Genomic DNA, 18027 nt, shown 5'->3' on the forward strand with positions numbered 1-18027 from the left:
CCTTTAAGGATACACTGGGGACAGTTGCGAGCAAGACATTGATGAGTGTCTCTCATCGCCGTGTAAGAACGGCGGTACGTGTCAAAATTTAGAGAATAACTACGAATGCACGTGCATGGAGGGCTTCGAAGGTGAGCACGATAGTTCATTACACGGTGGCGACACTTGTTCTTCGGGAGCTACAGCTGATATCTAATTTTAGGAAAAGATTGTTCGATAAACATCAACGAATGTGAGGCCGCGCCGTGCGCCGCCGGATCCACTTGCGTCGACGGCATCGCCAGCTACTCGTGTGTCTGCCAAGAGGGCCTGACCGGGCCCAATTGTGAAATCGACATTGACGATTGTGAGGTATTGTATCCTCATTAATAATTTATTATCAAAATCTTCGTGATTTGAAAATTAGGATAACACGGAAGCTAATTATGAAAAGTAAAACGCATTTAAGTATGTCATTAAGGCAAACGGGTCGAGTTGAATCCTTACAGGTGCTAATGGACCGCGCAAACGACTGTCGGCGCTGTCGAGAAATGTCAATTAATATTTCAAATAGATTTTCTTTAATTCTGATAATGATAACTTTTCTAGCGAGTACGAAAGTTTCCTGTGGTAAAGGACTTCAGTGTACCACGAGAAAGTTCTCTGTCTTCGGATTTCATTCATTCTTCGGGGTGATTTTCAGGTTACTTTGAAACGTGTGTCAATTATTTTTTATTAAAAATATGAGTTATCTTATGACTGATGGGTCAAACTCCAAAGTTAAATAAGTAGTTTTTTTATATATTTTAAATATAATATCCGATGAGGATAAAGTTATTAATTACAGCTTAATTTATAAGATTTATTATTGATTTGTGTTAAAGGTTCCTCGTAAGCAGATTTTATATCGATTCTGAAACTAATCCATACATCAATAACATGCTTAAAACTAGGGATGAGCTATATCGGTGAAGTATCGACAGTTTGATTTGATACACTGTCGGTCGTTAAGTATCGGTATCGATCTTTTTTAGTAAAAAAGTATAAATTAAATATACGAAAATTGTAACAAATAATGTAATTCTATATTCATATAAAAATAAATGTTTTAAAGTGGTTTATTTAAAAATCCTTTTTGTGGTGCTCCACAAATATTTTTTTTTATGTTTGTCTGTTAAACTATTTCTGGATACAACGATAGTTGCGCCTGCTTTGTAAAATAGTCTTTCGCAGGGTACACAGATGCAGACAATGTTTAGATGTATCCGCGCTTTTTTTTATTATAATGTTATAAATACAAGTTTTAAATGTTTTATATCCTCTAATGGAATGGTTTTTAATTTAAAGCGCAGGCTGGATTAGCCAAATAAATGGGTATTTCATCAACTTTTGAGTCGACAAGTTTGTCGCTTTTTGTCGCTTTTGACCAATTACAAATTGTTTATGATCAAAAATTGAAAACTCCGTTAGAGGTTTTTTTTCATGGTTAGGGTCGACATTCAGATTAATACTTTTCGGTGTTTTTTTAATTTTTTATTATTAGAAATTGGGACTAGAATGCTTTGTAAATATGTGACGACTAGGTAGCAAAAAGTATTAAATTTACGATATCTACTCGATACTTAAAGTATCGATACAAAAAGTACTTGTTATCGTAAGAAAAATATCGAGTACTACTCAAATCGTTTTATCCCTATTTACAAGTCGTCTTGAGAACTTCGAGGATATTGAGTAATCCGGCTGCCATGTGCTTCCTTACCAACATGTACGTTTAATATCGTTTTCCGTTAAAAACGCTCTAACATTTCCGATCACTGATTTTTTAAACTTTATGTGTAGTGTTGTAAATTAATGACCTTTTCACCGTTTTTTAATTGAATAAACTGTGACGTGTTCAGGTATCCTTATTGCCGTGCTAATATACAGGGCTTCTTGGTTTATTATCGTCTTCGTCATGAGTGGAACAGTAGTGTAAAAGTACTGCAATTCATATACATATTCTCTACTTACGTGTTGATCGTTTTAATATTCTACGTGTCTAATAATGAATTTGTACGTATTTAATGGAATCAGGCGTTACCTCGCGGAAGTCCATCCTGAGTAAGAAAAGGACCAATATTTAGCCACTTCCGCACATGCAGTGGTAGTCGTGCAATGAAATGCACTGCTCGCCAGCCCGCTGATAAATGCGTATGCGGCAAACAATGCGAATCACAAAACCGCCAGCGCCAAATTACTCAACACGTGTTTCACCCCTCCACGGGGCATCTTCAGGAGTTATGTTATACCGATTAGTGCCAAAAACAGAGAATTTGTACGTGATTAATTCGTCTACGTGTGAATAGGTTTTGCGTCTCGACTCGGGTGCCAGTTCATGTTCGCCGATATACTGACACTTAGCTAACTCGATATACTAAAATGTTGCCTTTTGTCATCGTTCGGTGGTTTTAATAGAAAAAAAAAATAGTACGCCAGTTGTATTTACATTAAGTAAATGACAATAATTGCAAGTTATATCAGTTAAGTAATTATTTTACTGTACATCAGTCTTGTGAATCTAAAATCAACAAAACTCTTTCACCTACGAGCTTTCTGGAACTAATTCATTTAATAGTAGTAGTGGAACGTCACTTGTATCTATATATACTTAAGTATTAGCGTATTATAAGTAGCGCTACCGGTTTGTAGCAGCGACAGAGTGTAGATAAATATATTCATTCACACCTTTGATAGTTTATTCGGATTTCACGTATCAATAAAATGACAAAAGAGTCCATTTTGATACAATCTTGATCCAAATTGAATTCCCTTATAATGACACCAATTAAATTAAAACAGAGATACGGTGGTTACAAACTCGTTCATATCTTATAAGGTCCAAAATAAAGTGAAAATGTCTAAAATAAAGTAGGAAAATTAATTCATTCACAATTACTTTGAAAATTGTTGCTACTAGGGTTCTAAACGCTTACACATCGGAGAAGAGCTCACAAAAAAACTCAAAAATTGGTTTTATTGTAATCACTTTCACAAATGTTTTTAAGACAGTACAGTCATTCATTTCCAAGTTGTATATTATTAAAATACAGCCTTGGCCAAAAGTATTAGGCGCCCACTTGAAATGCGTGCACCCCAATACTTATTGTAAAAGATATAAAGAAGCGTTGGCTCTCCGGGAACAATAGACGATTCGTTTCGAATGTGTTTTTTGCCTTGTAATGGTTTTTAAGTATATATATATATATATATATTTACGTAAGTTTATGTGGCGGTGGTTTTGCAGTCGCAGCCGTGCCAGCACGGCGGGCGCTGCGCGGACGCGCTCAACCAGTACACGTGCGACTGCGCCGGCACCGGCTACGAGGGCGCCGACTGCGAGCTCAACATCGACGAGTGCGCGCCGCAGCCCTGCCGCAACGGCGGCTCCTGCCTCGACGACCTCAACGACTACCACTGCGCCTGCTACCCTGGATACACCGGTACTGCCGCCTCCTCTCCTTCGCTGCGCTTATGTTCCAGCAGCTGTTTGAAATTAAAATGCTTCCTAAAAAAACACGCATAAATGAATAGACCTCAAGGCAAGGCAATTTAATATTGTTCAGCGATGTATGTTCGACTGTTCGTGTTGTATGAATAATTACTAAACTAAACTCTAGTACTACAGAATAAAAATTGTAGAGGCCTTTGTATTGCAGCCAAATGTTGGATGTATGCAAAATATTTATGTGTTATTGTTATATTTTGCTCTTCATCACAATACTATACTAATAATATTTCTTTTCTATTCATTACTAATGGTGTCACTCATCAAACACGGGTTGTTTTTAAGAATTAAAATGTGTGAGAAGCGGTGAAGACACATGCGCGTGCGCTGACGGAAGTGTGTCGACAGGCAAGAACTGCGAGGTGGACATCAACGAGTGCGAGGGCGAGCCGTGCAAGTACGACGGCATCTGCCTGGAGCGCAGCAACGCCAGCCTGTACCGCGCGCCCGACGCGCCGCCGCTGCAGCTGGGCCCGCAGCCGCACATGCTGCTGCCCGCCGTCTTCTACCAACCCTTCTCGCTCGAGACGGCAAGCGGGTGAGTGTCTACTGACCTCCCCACCCCCACCCCCACCGTCCCTGCGGACTTACTGACAAACAGAATACGACTTTACGCAGGTTCGAGTGCGTGTGCGTGGCGGGTACAGAGGGCGCGCGCTGCGAGGTGAACGTGGATGAGTGCGCTTCGTCGCCCTGCCGCCACGGCAAGTGCGTAGACGGCGTGGGCGGCTACAGCTGCCTCTGCGCGCCAGGCTTCGAGGGCCCGCACTGCGAGCTGGAAATCGACGAGTGTCTCCGGTGAGTGACCCGTTATGGCACAATTCTTAATACATTCTGATGTTTTTGTCTTGGAGAGATAATAATAAACTGTTCTCATGGGGCAGGTACAAGCCATGCGCGCACGGGCGCTGCTATGACCTGCGTGCGTCGTACTACTGCGCTTGCGAGACGGGCTGGGGCGGGCGGAATTGCTCCGTGGTGCTGCAGGGCTGCCGCGAGCAGCCGTGCCGCAACCACGGTACGTGTCTACCATGGCTGCGCCACGAAACTGAACACCGCTTCAATTGTTCCTGCACGCCCGGCCACTACGGCACAACCTGCGAGAAGGTACTCGGACATTACATCTTCTGTTTTTTTTTGCTCACACCATTAATATGCCAGTGTATAATAGCGCAAGTGGTTTTGTATTCACACGAGACTGTGAAGAATAAAATAACATTAAACACACGATTTATGTTTGCGGTGCGCAGATAACGACAATGTCCTTGGAGAACAGCAGCTACGCGGAGGTGAAGACGACGCGCGAGGAGGGCTACGATATCTCTTTCCGGTTTAAGACGACGCTGGGCAACGGGCTGCTCGCCATGGGTCGCGGCTTCACCTATTTCTTCCTGGAGCTTTCCAGCGGCCGCCTCAACCTGCACTCCAGCTTGCTCAACAAGTGGGAGGGCGTATTCATCGGCTCTAACCTCAACGACAGTAACTGGCAGAAAGTAAGTTTTTTCTGTAAATTGCGCTCATTGAACCAATCAAACAGTATTTATTACGGTAAGTCACGTGTTAACAGTACTTAAACGTAACTGTTACTGTCTGTCCGCAGGTGTTCGTAACGATCAACTCGTCGCACCTGGTGCTCGCGGCCAACGAGGAGCAGACTATCTACCCCATCAGCCAGAATGAAGCGTTCAATGCGTCCGTCACCTCGTTCCCGTCCACGCGGCTCGGCACCGCCGGCTCCTCTTACGCGGCCACGCTCACGCACGGCCCCAACTACTTCGTCGGCTGCTTCCAGGATGTCGTCGTCAACGGACAGTGGGTAAGCGCTTCCGCACACACATGTACATTAGAAACAGTACTGTAACTCACGGCAAATATCGGGTATTGTTAAATGGTGTATACTGCCTGCAGGTGCTACCGGAGGACTCGAATGCCACGTCGTCTGAGGCAACCACGGAAGAGACGCCTGCGGAGGAGGAGGAGGAGGGCGCGGAGGGTGAGGCGGACGGCGCGCACGCGGTGCTGCACGGCGTGCTGGCGTCATGCCCGCGCGTGGCGCAGTGCTCGCCCAACCCGTGCCAGTCGGGAGGCGCGTGCGAGGACGCGTGGAGCAGCTTCGTGTGCACGTGCCCGCGGCCGCACCTGGGCGCCACGTGCCAGTACGCGTACACGCCGGCCACGTTCGCGCACGAGGCGGCGCCGCGCCGCGAGGTGGTGCGCGTGCGCGTGTCGCCCGCCGCGCGCCGGGCCGTGCGCGCCGCGCTCGACATATCCATGTTCATCCGCACGCGCAAGCCTACTGGACAGATCTTCTACCTCGGCTCCGTGCCTAGGTCTGGATATGCTAAAATATCGTACAAAGTTTCTTAAGCTCTAAGGCGTTAAGTTGCGCCTTTGTTACTTTTTTAAGCCACTTGGAATTTTCTGCCTTCAATTGGTAGAGAGCTTTTATGTTGGTTGTTTTTATGTTACTGTGTAATATTAGTATAACACTATATCGATGCGCGTGTAGGTTCGGACAGACAGACGAGACGCTGGTGGGCGCATCGCTGAACGGCGGCGAGCTGCTGCTGCACCTGCGCTTCAACCTCACGCCCGAGAACTACACGGTGGGCGGCACGCGCCTCGACAACGGATATTTGCACCTTATAGAGGTACGTGTGGTAGTTGCGGAGCCTGTCCAATAGAACTTTTAATAATTGTTGCCGTAAATATAACACGTGTTCCTTGCAGGTGGTTAGGAATTCGACCCTGGTGCAAGTAAAACTGAACGGCACGGAGTACTTCCGAAAATCCATATCGGCAGCGCGCCAGCTGGATGCACAAGTAAGACATGACAATGGTATTTGTTACCAAAGACTAGGAACTAGACTAACGCTTGCCCTCCCGGCGCAGGTGCTGTACCTAGGCGGGCCGCCGCCGCCACCGCAGCCGCCGCAGCCGCTGGCCGACACCACACCCGCGGCGCCCGTGGCCGCAGCGCTCGTCGCCCCCGCCTCTCCCATCGCTCCCATCTCCCCGCTTCCCGCTTCCCCAGCTGCCCCCATCTCCCCGCTCACTGCTTCCCCTGCTGCCCCCATCTCTCCGCTCCCCGTTTCCCCTGCTGCCCCCTCGTCATCCGCTTCCCCTGCGGAGGTGGCTGCCGCGTCCGCAGCGTCGGCGTCCCCGCCGCCAGTCGCGGCACCGCTGCCCCCCGCCGCTCCGCCACTGGTGCCAGCGGCGGCCGAGCCAACGCCGCCTGCGCCGCTTAGCGACGACCCGGATTACTTTAAAGGTGTCATACAGGACGTACAGGTGAGACTCTACCGAAGCTCGTCGCTGCGTGTGATGTGTCGTGCGTGACGTGCGTGACGTGCGTGACGTGCGTGACGTGTGTGTGCGCGGCAGGTGTCGAACGGCGACAGCGTGTGGGTGGTGGAGTTCTTCCCGCTGCGCGCGGAGGGGCTGCAGCTGCCGGCCGCGTTCGGCGAGGTGTCGTTCTCGGGCAGCGGCGTGATGCGCGGCGTGGTGTCGGACGACGCGTGCGCCTCGCAGCCCTGCCTGCACAACGCCTCCTGCTCGCTCACCTGGAACGATTACACGTGAGTACCTGCACACTTGCACTCATTTACACACAAGCATACACTACGCGTAGCGCACGCGACACTAACAAGTCTGTCGTTTCGAAGCGATTGTCGTATAATATCTTGCCTGTTGTACAAAGTACATCATTTACTTCGCGACTTAGACATTAAGTTCATTGACTTTTGACTGCATATGCATCATTTTTTGTAAAATAAATAAGTGCCCAATTACACCTTGACATTCTAAGCTGAACCAACATTAAAAATCGTTCTTTAATTTAATATACATATTATACATAATATACATATTTGGGGAGTATTTTAGTTATTTCTGAACTATAGCCACATGTAATATATCCCGAGCTCGTGTCCAATGCTGCCTTAATTAAACTTGTCGAGCCAAACACAAGGCGTGCGACGTCAAAATTGGGGAGCCGTCGATGTCGGTCCGCAAAACCGTTTATTGGTTTCAATTTTTTTGTTATGGTTTCTGGATGACAGTAAATTTTTATTCTTTCAAGAACTGTCGAAATATGTCTTTCACTTCCTTCTAAGTGCTCTCTAATATTGTATATCTTCGCTTTACCAGGTGCGCGTGTCCCCGCGGCTACAAGGGCAAGCAGTGCGCCGAGGTAGAGTTCTGCCAGCTGCAGGGCTGCCCCCTCAACTCGCATTGCCGCAACCTCGATGGCGGGTAAGCCACGCAACAATTATTGATATCAGTCTCCCACTGCTAGGAAAACTAACCTCTTTGCAGAGAGGGTGCGGGCCGTAATGCTCCTTGCGCGTTTAAAGATTGGTTGTTGTCACGTGTCTTTCATATACTTATCATATAGTCTCGCAGCCGCTGGTGGGTATGCCGAGCGTGGTGATCATTTCAGTCCGTGTTGCAGGTACGAGTGCGTGTCCAACGCGACGTTCGACGGCGCCAACACGACCCTGCGCTACCGGCTGCGAGTGCCGCCCGCCTTCCCCGAGCGCGGTGCGGCCGAGCGCCTGTCCCCACCCTCCTCCCTCACGATCACCTACAGGTATGTGTCATTGCAAAGCACAAAGAAACCAATCTCTTTGCAACTAAAGAAACTATGGATTCTATCAGGAGCTGCGGCTTGGGACGTTACATTATTTTTTGACCGAATTGTAAGTCCCTCAAGCTTTTAGGTGACTTAATGCAAGGCCTCTCGAGAGAAAATCTCTTTTAGTAGCCAGTTTCTTAAAGATGCTCGATAGGCGCGATCGGTGCTAACGAACTAAACTGAGGCAGTAAATAGGAATCACTAATGCCGATAAAAAAAACCTTGTTAATAACTTTTCCTAGTCGAAGCAGTAAAAATGAATTTATGAACATTTGAAATTTCGTATTTTTATGACATTGGCGATCAACTCACAGAACACTCACATGTACCTACGACGCATACACTTCTTAACTTTCTACTTTCAAGCTGTTAAACACTTCGTTACTAGTGTAATAGCTTGTTCCCTAACACGCACAGCTTCCATCTACTCGGCTATAGAATACCTCCTAATAACAAAATAAAACAACAGTGTAGGCAATGAAAAATTTTCTCATTTAACTGTCTTACAAGAAATTCATATCATATTTAAATACGTACACTTCAGCAATGTCTAATTACATAAATATACAGCGCCGTCTATTGGAAAAATACTTAATAAACAAGTGCCGTGTGAGGGATATAAGAACCTAAATGAAAAGGCACTTGAAGAATTGGGACGTGAATGTGTATGTAAATGCCAAAGTGTAAGTGCGACCGGCAGGAGCAAGACGGGAGGCACGCTGCTGCACGCGGAGCTGGGCGAGTGGTGGTTCAGCGTGGGCGCGTTCAAGGAGCAGGTGGCCGTGCAGTGGCGGCTGGGCGGCGGGCTGCCCGTGCTGCGACGCATGCGCGCGCGCCGCAACCACCTGCAGTGGGGCACGCTGCGCCTGCGCCTCGCAGACAACCACATCACCGGTATTAATTAAGATAAAACAAAATAAATGTACTATTTTTACATAACATTCGCATTGACGTCCAAATCATCGGTCAGGACCCTTGACGTAGGCTTTTCGCATTATCTTCTACTCATCTGTATTCAAACACAGGAGCTGAATCTTGAGTCCCGGCAGCAACGCCGGTTGAAATGAAAAATGCACCTATGTATGCTACAGGCATAAAAGCATATAATATGTAGTTGGAACGGGTCTTCGTTTACAACATGTTACAATGTCATACATACCGCTCAATGTCCCCCTTATGCATCGCAGTGTACACGAATAAAGAAACTCCATTCAGAGTTCCTCGACCTTTTGGTAAATCAAGATAAGGGAGAGTCCCTTGTTCTGTTATGACGTCCATTTGATGTTTACCCTTTTCTGGTGTCATCGCGTCTCGTTGTCAGCCGTTTGTTCATCCTGCACTTTAAGCGTCTCGCGACCTTTACTAAGTCATCGGTTTTCTGTAATTCCATTCTGTTTTACATTTTTCCCATTTCTTTCAGATTGAGGCCAACGCGTTTGTTCAGATTTAATTTTGTAAACTTTTGTTCATCTTTTTTAAGTAACCCTAATAGTTTGTAAGTCAAGACTCTTTCTGATAAAATTTTCCATTTGTTCGCGTGTCACCAGGCGCATTCGTGGAGGCGGAGGGCGAGGAAGAAGTGGGCTTTTCAGCACCGATAGACGTGGAGGCGTGGCAGCGGCTCATGTTGGAGGGCGAGTTGCAGCTGGGCGGCGTGCGGCGCTCGCGGGCCACGTCCCCTGCGCCCTCAACCACGTCCGCCTCCACCACAGCGCTCGTTAGTACAAAGTCTGATGATTTTTGTATTTGATATTCTAATGTGACCAGCGTTCACTGAATACATTGCTGACAGGCGGAGAGCTCCACGGAGGCCGCGTGGGAGTACGCGGAGGGCGATGACCTCATCGCAGATAACTTAGTCGGCGAGTACTTCAAGGTAAGTGTAATGACGGTGTTCATGGATGATGCAAAAGTGCCGGTGGTGATGTGTGCCGTGTGCAGGGCTGCATGGGCGCGGTGCACGTGGGCGAGCTGCTGCTGCCGTTCTTCAGCGAGGAGGAGCTGTTCGTGGGCTCCACCGCGTCGCTGCTGGCTCGCCAACCCTACTACGCGTTGCTGTGAGTACGATCAACAACTACACCTGTGACCGACGGCCAGGTGATCATAAACACAAGCGTAGGGAGGCACAACTTAGCTAATCCTGCACTTTTTGTTAAATTTGCACGGGCTCCGTGCGGAGTGTTTGTTTATTCGTATTCCCGTTGATGAGGAGGAAGAGAAGTTAAAAAAAAATATTTCATTAGTCTTCAATAATACAATAAGGTTCAAATTACAAACCAATTGATAATAGTATGGTTGATAAAATTAGATAGAAGAGCTATTGGTGAATTTAGTTATTTTCCGTTCGTCTAGCAAAATTGTTTCTGCAAAATTTAGAACCTTTTATGTAGATTAAGCAAATGTCAATCATTTATCATTTTCTTACGACGACCACGATTATTAACCACGAAAGTTAATTCCTGATGAGAAACAAATTTGAAGGAAAAAAACACAAATTTAAAATATGGAGCTGGCAAACATATTCTGTGTGCCAAATCTATATTTTATTATTTTTTGGATCTAAAGTTGTTTTTATCTTCTCGGATTTGCGGGCAGCGTTTGCGTCGCTTTCAGAAAGTCGAGACTTTTATTATTGAGAGTAGTTTTAGATCTGTAAGTGAGGAGGTGTCGCTCGTGCGCAGGTCCGGTAGGCCGTGGGGCGCTGCGCAGGGCGTGGGCTGCGTGCTGTGCGTGGAGCAGGACTGCCTGCGCGGCGGGCACTGCGCCGACGTGCGCAGCTCCTACGCCTGCGCCTGCCCGCCGGGGTACGCCGGCGACTACTGCGAGGTGACGCATTTTTCCTCTGTCTTAACATGTCTGCGTACTTCTTTTTTTTTTTTAAGTGCGTTTAAGTACTAGCCCTCCCCCGTGTGCAGATCGACGTGGACGAGTGCGAGACGAACCAGTGTCAGAACGGAGCCACGTGCCAGGACGGCGTCGCTGCCTACACCTGCCTGTGCGCGCAGGGCTTCGAGGGCGACTTGTGAGTACAACATTTTATTTATTAATAAAAAAGCTTATCATAAAATATAATATTTAATTACGAATATCATGTGTGTTTAATAAGAATTATGACAAAATTAGTATACAAACATTTATAAAGCAAATCAAAAACAAACAATACAAAATAAGGACACAGTTAAAAAGTGACAGAGCGAGCACCGTAAACCGAATAAGTTATTTTGAAAATGTTGATTTATTAATAGTCTCTCGCTGCGCTTGCTCTGGTGTTGAGAAAGTTCACTGAGCGCTTTCCAGTGCAACAAGAACCAATTGAATTATTCGTGTTGTGTAGATATGTATCAAGTATTTGTCGCAGCCTAAAAGCAGTTGAATTAGTTCTTAATACTATTTGTGCAAGTAAGTTGGGGTGTGCGCTACACGTGGCGGCGTGCGTTGTGTCGCAGGTGCGAGCGCGACGTGGACGAGTGCCTGTCGGCGCCGTGCGTCAACGGCGGCACGTGCCACGACCTGCCCGGCGGCTTCCACTGCGAGTGCGGCGCGGAGTGGCGCGGCGCGCGCTGCCAGCAGCCGCGCGAGCGCAGCTGTGCGCACGCGCCCTGTGCGCCCGGGCGCGCCGCCTGCCGCGACCAGCCGCCCGGTCAGACAACTTGCACTATATAGCATCACTCCACCCAGCCATGCCAATCTGACACTTCGTCTTATCTTAACTGCTTAGCACGATTTTAAGAATATAACTAAGTAGCCTGTCAAGTAGCCTCAAATTTCCAGCGGTTAAAACTACCCCCCTCTTTATATTCAACTCAAAACCAACCTTCATTCATATTGTTACAAAACAGCGGCGCTGCCAGGGAGGTTTTGTTCACTTTCCGAGTGTACCATCACATAGTATTAAGGCACACAGGATAATATAGTAGGAGATTCTGGTGTCCTAGCAAAAGTGCCTGGAGAGTTTTAGTGGGCAAGAATTACAGGTAACCCTGCCTTCCTGCCACAGGGCTGTGTGGTGTAAATCTAGAAAATTTTCAAACGGAATCAAAAACAAATACGTTCTTTCACGAAACATTAACCCTCTTTGCCCGCTAAAGTAAACCAAGAGAGCATCACAAAACGGTCTCTAGCTATTGTGACACAGAGTGCGAAGTGGGGGAGATTGGAATTGTTTCGGGAGGGCCATGACAGATGGCACTGGTGCATTCCTCGATGTTTCCTAAGATTCTCCAAAAGTATGACGACAACCATCAAAAGGTTTTTAGTAGTTTGGAGTCCCATCACATCCTATATCATCCAGTAAAGGGGTACACGAGAAATAATATACCGAGGGAGACTTTTGGTGGATAGTATACCGTACCTTCACGTGTAAACCTTTAAGCTGAAATCACTGCTGACCATCTAATTGTTAATGAGTTTATAAAAACTGATTGTCGCGACACTCCCCGGCATCCTGTCCTCCTGTCGCAGGTAGCGCTGCATATCTCTGAGCTCGTTAGCAACGCGCCTTTCCGCCCACAGAGCCGCCCACCGGCAACAACTACACGTGCGACTGCTTCGAGGGCTTCCACGGCGTGCACTGTGAGGACGCCTTCTGCGAGCTGGAGCCCTGCCACCACGGCACCTGCGTGACAGACGCCAGCGTGAGTCACGGACATCTTACCTTTTACTGTTCCCGAAGATGTGGTACAGTTGAATGGATATCACATGAAACAATGATACAAACATTTATTTGTTCGACTAGGCTTAAGCGCCTTCGAAACGCCAAGATATTGATACAGTGTATATTTAAAATTACAATTTTCAATACCAATTTTCTCCAAATACCATTATGTTAAGCACATAATGATAATTTTACCTATTTTACATGCCAATATTACTATTTTTTATCACGTGAAAATCAGCACATTTTTGGGTCGCAGGTGACGCCAGTGTGCCTGCAATATAACTCAAAATTCTTTGCAGGAGTCACATTTGCTATTGTATTCGCTGTTGGCACTAATAAAAAAAGACACCAGCTCGCCTTAAAAAGTCAGGCACAGGTGACTTACCCTAAGCCGCTTCACAAGTGACTACCCTAAAGGGCCCCCCTCGAGACTGGAAGGTGGAGTTCTCAGGTGTTATACAGAGTACTTGACTTGGCAGGAGATTGCACGACTCCATATGAGACTGTTCAGTTATATAATAGTGGTGTGTGTGCGCAGCCGCCGTACTGCGCGTGCGCGGAGGGCTTCAGCGGCCGCCTGTGCGAGGTGGAGCGCGACGAGTGCGCAGAGGGGGGAGCGGAGGGCGCCGCGTGCCTGCACTCCGGCCGCTGCCTGGACCGGCGCGGACACTTCCTGTGCGACTGCACGGGCACAGGTCAACATACTTTGCACCTATTCAACATTATAACACGCAAACCCCCTCACCGATCACCATTAAGCCACCGGTTGCACCAGCGGCTAGCGAGGTCATGTGCACGCGGACACGGCTGTATGTAGGCATTTGCATATGCTTTTGAATCACGGATTATTTTAACATTACAAGTAGTATTAGCTACCACCGGCTCGAAACACTGATCTGCTGAAAACACCCAGCGCCAATCTCAACAATTGCCTTTTGACATGAAATTTAACATTTTTTTTCATGTACATTACATTAACCATGTAAATGAGTCAACAAATCAAGTTTCACGCGTTTCGATCAACTAACTAACTGCCTTCTATGTTAACAAATATTGCGGTCGACTTTAAAATATTTAAGAACAAAGAAGTAGTTTAAACATCTGCCGTTACACCACTTCTAAATTTTATGATTTTGTCATTTTCAAGTGTGCACAGTTATCAGATGATGTTTTGAAATGGACGACAAAAATAACGAAAATTAGCAAATTCGTCTATGTTGGTACTGATCTCGGCTTGTACTGTCACTCGAATCGTTTTTAGCATTTCCTTGCGTGTCCGTCTTAGTGGGTCGAACTTAGGCTCGATCGGTTGCTTTTATCGAATTATCGTGAGAACTTCCACATAACAACATTCCAGAGCGTTAGCGCTGAATAAAGAAGTAACGATTCCATCGTTACGTACGTATCGTTACTTCAAAAACGCTTCTACCGTCAATAGGTAAAAAATTATAATTCAAATCAAGTACCATGGCCGTTCATTTGTCTTTTCTAACGTAAAAAATGTACACGCAGCAATAAAATTGTCAGCAAAAAATCGTGTCGTGAAATAAAAACGGTCGAATACACTTCGTAATCAACGAGTGATAGGAATCGGCTGATAACGGCGCGCGCCGTCATCGGCTGATAAGCGCTGATAAGCCGCGCCGGCCGCAGAGCCGCGCGGCGCGGCGACCTGATCACCTCCCCCGGGACAGGTATCGCTCGGTACAATAAGGGAGTGGAGAGGAGAGGAGAGGAGTCACTGCGCAGAGCTGCGTGCAGCATGTGGCGCGCGCTGGCGCTGCTCGCGCTGCTCGGTACGTTGTGATTTCGCGGGTGATGACCTTCAATTGCAGTGTAGTGGTGTGCGGTATCGTGAAATATTAAACCCAGTGCACATTATTTTAAAGTTTAAAATGGTATGTCACATTAATCTAGTAAATAGTCTCTGTGTGATCTGACGAGTGACAATGCGTCAATTATTGCTTCAATATACAATAATTTGACCGTTGTAAACACATTTAAAATAATCACCGAAGAAGCTTGTATTTGGTGCTTTAAATTGGTAAAGATAAATCAATCTGATATAGAATGGAAACATCAATGTGTTTACAGTCATACTGTGCATCGGCGCACGCTGTGTTTGCTACCCAAAAGCATACGCAGCAAATAACATGGACAACATAGTTAATTTTTTAAATAGATTGTATTATTGCGAAAGGGAAGAAAATAAAAATTACTTATACTACTATACACTCCGAATAAACAGTATATTCTTTTTTATTTTAAATATTGAAATTATATACGTGAAAGAGCTTTTCACATAGAAAGGCTAAGTCAGTAATGTTTAGCTGCCATTGTTGTTGTAATCAGGTTCTATGACTATATTCAAAGGTTATGCTTGTAGCGTGTGTTTACGAGATGCTTCGTAAGATTGTTTTCGTACTTTATAACAGTTCGCCACAGGAAGAGCGTGTTCATCACCGTCAGACATGGCACGCTCTGCTGCGCACGCGCCGGTACGCGCGGGGCCGAGCCAGATCTGTAAAGCGATTTCATAATAAGACGACCTCCACGAGGTCCGCCAGTAAGGTCGCAGGCCTCGCGCGGTCTCCGAAACGGAAACAAAAAGTCTGAAGTCCTTTGCATAAATTGGCCAAAACATTCCGAATTTTTCTTCTGAAACATTGGGAATTAAGGCGTAGTTTGATCTTTGAGCTATTGTAATATGGCACGAGTGTGGCGGCGAGCCCATCATCTGCTTCTTCACCGCTCAAGTTATATAAGGCTTTGGCGGTCGCTCGCTGACACTTAAAGTCCACGAATCTGAACAGCTCTTTCATCGATTCTACGTTTTGGGATGTTTACATACTCTGGTCCTCAGCTTTCGTGTTCGCTGTGTTTTCAGTAAGGTTGTATATTTTGTATACATTTTATACATTTTCCCCGGTATGGATATATTGCATCTGAATAATAATAAGTAAATTTAGAAGGATGTGTCGCTGTAGCGATGCGTGTGCTAATCCAAAAGTTATGGACCTGCGACGGGCATGTAGGATACAAGAGAGTATCTTATATTTGAATACTGTCAGTTCGAAATCGCTCCAAGTCCAATGGCGATTACGAATCGCTTCATCGCACACTCCACACGTCGTTACTGGGGGACCTGTATTTGTTCAGTTGGTGTAGAACGCATGCATCATGTCTATTTGTATGGTAGCATTGTGTTGTTGCATGCTTCATGTCTCCAACCGGCACCTGGTCAGCGCCGGTGTTGTTGAAGCGTGGCGACGGCCGCGGCCGATTCTGTCGCGGTCAACTGCCGCGCGGTTACGAGGTCACCTAACCGCTTCCGCTTTAAATTTGTACAATTTTTAAGGTGTTTTTGTAAATGTTAAAGCAGGTAAATAGTAAAATTAAGTAAATTTATTTTCTGTTATTACATCATATATTTCTTTCAATAAAATTTGCTCTAAAAATTCGTTCAAAATTGAACTGAGGTTATTTCGATGTCCTATATCGTTTTGCGGCGCGCCGGCATCCCGGGTGGTCCAGTTAAAGCACTCGCGTCGGACAGTTTGCGCGGGGAGAGGGAGCGCAGCTTGCAGAACGTGTACAATAATATCGGCACGAAAACTTGCGAGTTGCATTAACCAAGTTAAATGCTTCCTGTGGTCAACAAACGTTTGTGCAGGCTGGCGGTACTTGCTGAGCCGTCGCATAAGGCTACTCGCGGGAGGAGGAAAGGCTTGTTACAATGCCTTTGCACACTCAACACTATCAAATGATTGTTGTTCACGCAACGTATTATAGCAGTGGTGTACCTAGAACTTTTGCCGCCCGGGGCGATCTCCAGTTTGCCGCCCTTTCTATTATATGTCAATCAAATAGTAATAGGTTTTTGAGTATAATATAAAATATTAGACTTATTAGATATTAAACTTATAATAATCATTTATTATTCAAGAAAGAAAATAAATTTGAAATGAAAAAGTTGCTTTTTACAATTTTAAGTAAATATAAAAAATGCCGCCCCTAGGTAAGTGCCGCCCGGTGCGGACCGCACCCACCGCCCCCCCCTAGGTACGCCACTGTATTATAGTAATATAATTAGCTCTATGTATTTCGTCGACACTGAAAGTTCGCTCGCTGCAGGCTGGACGGGCGCGCGCTGCGAGACGGACGTGGACGAGTGCGGCGCGGGCCTGGTGCGCTGCGAGCCGGGCCGCTGCCGCAACCTGCCGGGCGCCTACACGTGAGTCCGATGTCTCTCTTTATTTACTAATAAAACTTCAATACACAATTTGATTTCTCGACGAATAACAACGTTATATGGCATGCGAACTCTCAAAAACCAAGCCCAACTTTCACTTGGGGTTGCTGACCCTTTCTGAATTTTTAGTTTAGGCAGGATCAGATTCGAATATGTAATGATTGCTACTGTGAATTTCGGTGGGCAGGTGCGAGTGCGCCCCGGGATACTGCGGCGATGAGTGCAAGCTGCCGGACCCGTGCTACGAGACGAGCGAGACGGAGCAGACGGAGGAGGCGGAGGCACCGGTGGCCGCAGACAACAGCACCGCGCGCGCCGGCCCCTGCGCCAACGGCGGCCGCTGCGAGCAGCGCTGCGGCGCGCACGTTGACTACTTGTGCCACTGCGCGGGGGGCTGGGCCGGACGGAACTGCACGGTCCACGCCGAAGCGGCGGCGGCGGGCGGAGCGCTACGCGTGGCGCTGGGCGTGGCGGGCGCGCTGCTGGCACTGGCGCTGGCGGCGGGCGCGGGAGCGGCGCTGGCGGCGCAGGCACGGCGCAAGCGCGCCACGCGCGGCACCTACTCGCCCTCCGGCCAAGAGTACTGCAACCCGCGCGCCGAGATGATGCACCACGCGCTCAAGCCGCCGCCCGAGGAGCGACTTATATAGCCCACGCCCGCTGCACGTACGCACCACTCTTCCTTACTGCACTGATTAACGCAGTTTGTCCGCAGCCACTTTCACCTTCGCCGGGTCTGAGAAATCCTAACGCTTAGCCAAAACTTCTTTGCATTGACTAAGCTCACACTTAACTTGACACTTAGATATTCCACCGAATTTGGAGACAGCCAAGACCTCAAGCTGCTTAGGCGGCCGCTCGTTTTAACGAATGAGAGAACCCCGAGAGGACTTTAAATTTATCTGTTACTCAAAATCCATTTCAAATTATAGGATACCAGAGAAGTTTAAACTGAACAG

General features: G+C 47.0%; 1 protein-coding gene across 1 annotated transcript in view; it reads left to right on the forward strand.

Annotated features, from left to right (window-relative positions):
* The window catches only part of crb (crumbs), a 61874-nt gene that overhangs the window by 43218 nt on the left and 629 nt on the right, over positions 1 to 18027 (forward strand). Inside the window, exons 17-42 of the mRNA XM_068772915.1 lie at positions 9 to 131; positions 203 to 351; positions 3263 to 3458; positions 3872 to 4061; positions 4142 to 4321; positions 4408 to 4630; positions 4774 to 5016; positions 5124 to 5339; positions 5432 to 5853; positions 6033 to 6174; positions 6254 to 6346; positions 6416 to 6814; positions 6908 to 7101; positions 7673 to 7777; positions 7977 to 8114; positions 8860 to 9053; positions 9707 to 9876; positions 9952 to 10035; positions 10101 to 10216; positions 10841 to 10985; positions 11075 to 11181; positions 11606 to 11799; positions 12672 to 12793; positions 13355 to 13511; positions 16951 to 17050; positions 17256 to 17734. Coding sequence (XP_068629016.1) covers positions 9 to 131; positions 203 to 351; positions 3263 to 3458; positions 3872 to 4061; positions 4142 to 4321; positions 4408 to 4630; positions 4774 to 5016; positions 5124 to 5339; positions 5432 to 5853; positions 6033 to 6174; positions 6254 to 6346; positions 6416 to 6814; positions 6908 to 7101; positions 7673 to 7777; positions 7977 to 8114; positions 8860 to 9053; positions 9707 to 9876; positions 9952 to 10035; positions 10101 to 10216; positions 10841 to 10985; positions 11075 to 11181; positions 11606 to 11799; positions 12672 to 12793; positions 13355 to 13511; positions 16951 to 17050; positions 17256 to 17718 — 4865 coding nt within the window. The 3' untranslated portion in view covers positions 17719 to 17734. The remainder of the gene's footprint in view (positions 1 to 8; positions 132 to 202; positions 352 to 3262; positions 3459 to 3871; positions 4062 to 4141; positions 4322 to 4407; positions 4631 to 4773; positions 5017 to 5123; positions 5340 to 5431; positions 5854 to 6032; positions 6175 to 6253; positions 6347 to 6415; positions 6815 to 6907; positions 7102 to 7672; positions 7778 to 7976; positions 8115 to 8859; positions 9054 to 9706; positions 9877 to 9951; positions 10036 to 10100; positions 10217 to 10840; positions 10986 to 11074; positions 11182 to 11605; positions 11800 to 12671; positions 12794 to 13354; positions 13512 to 16950; positions 17051 to 17255; positions 17735 to 18027) is intronic.

The sequence above is a fragment of the Battus philenor genome, unplaced genomic scaffold, assembly GCF_028537555.1.
Source record: "Battus philenor isolate CCGP_79_NKW_IND1 unplaced genomic scaffold, ilBatPhil1.0.hap1 SCAF_5, whole genome shotgun sequence".
In the NCBI taxonomy this organism is placed as follows: Eukaryota; Metazoa; Arthropoda; class Insecta; order Lepidoptera; family Papilionidae; genus Battus; species Battus philenor.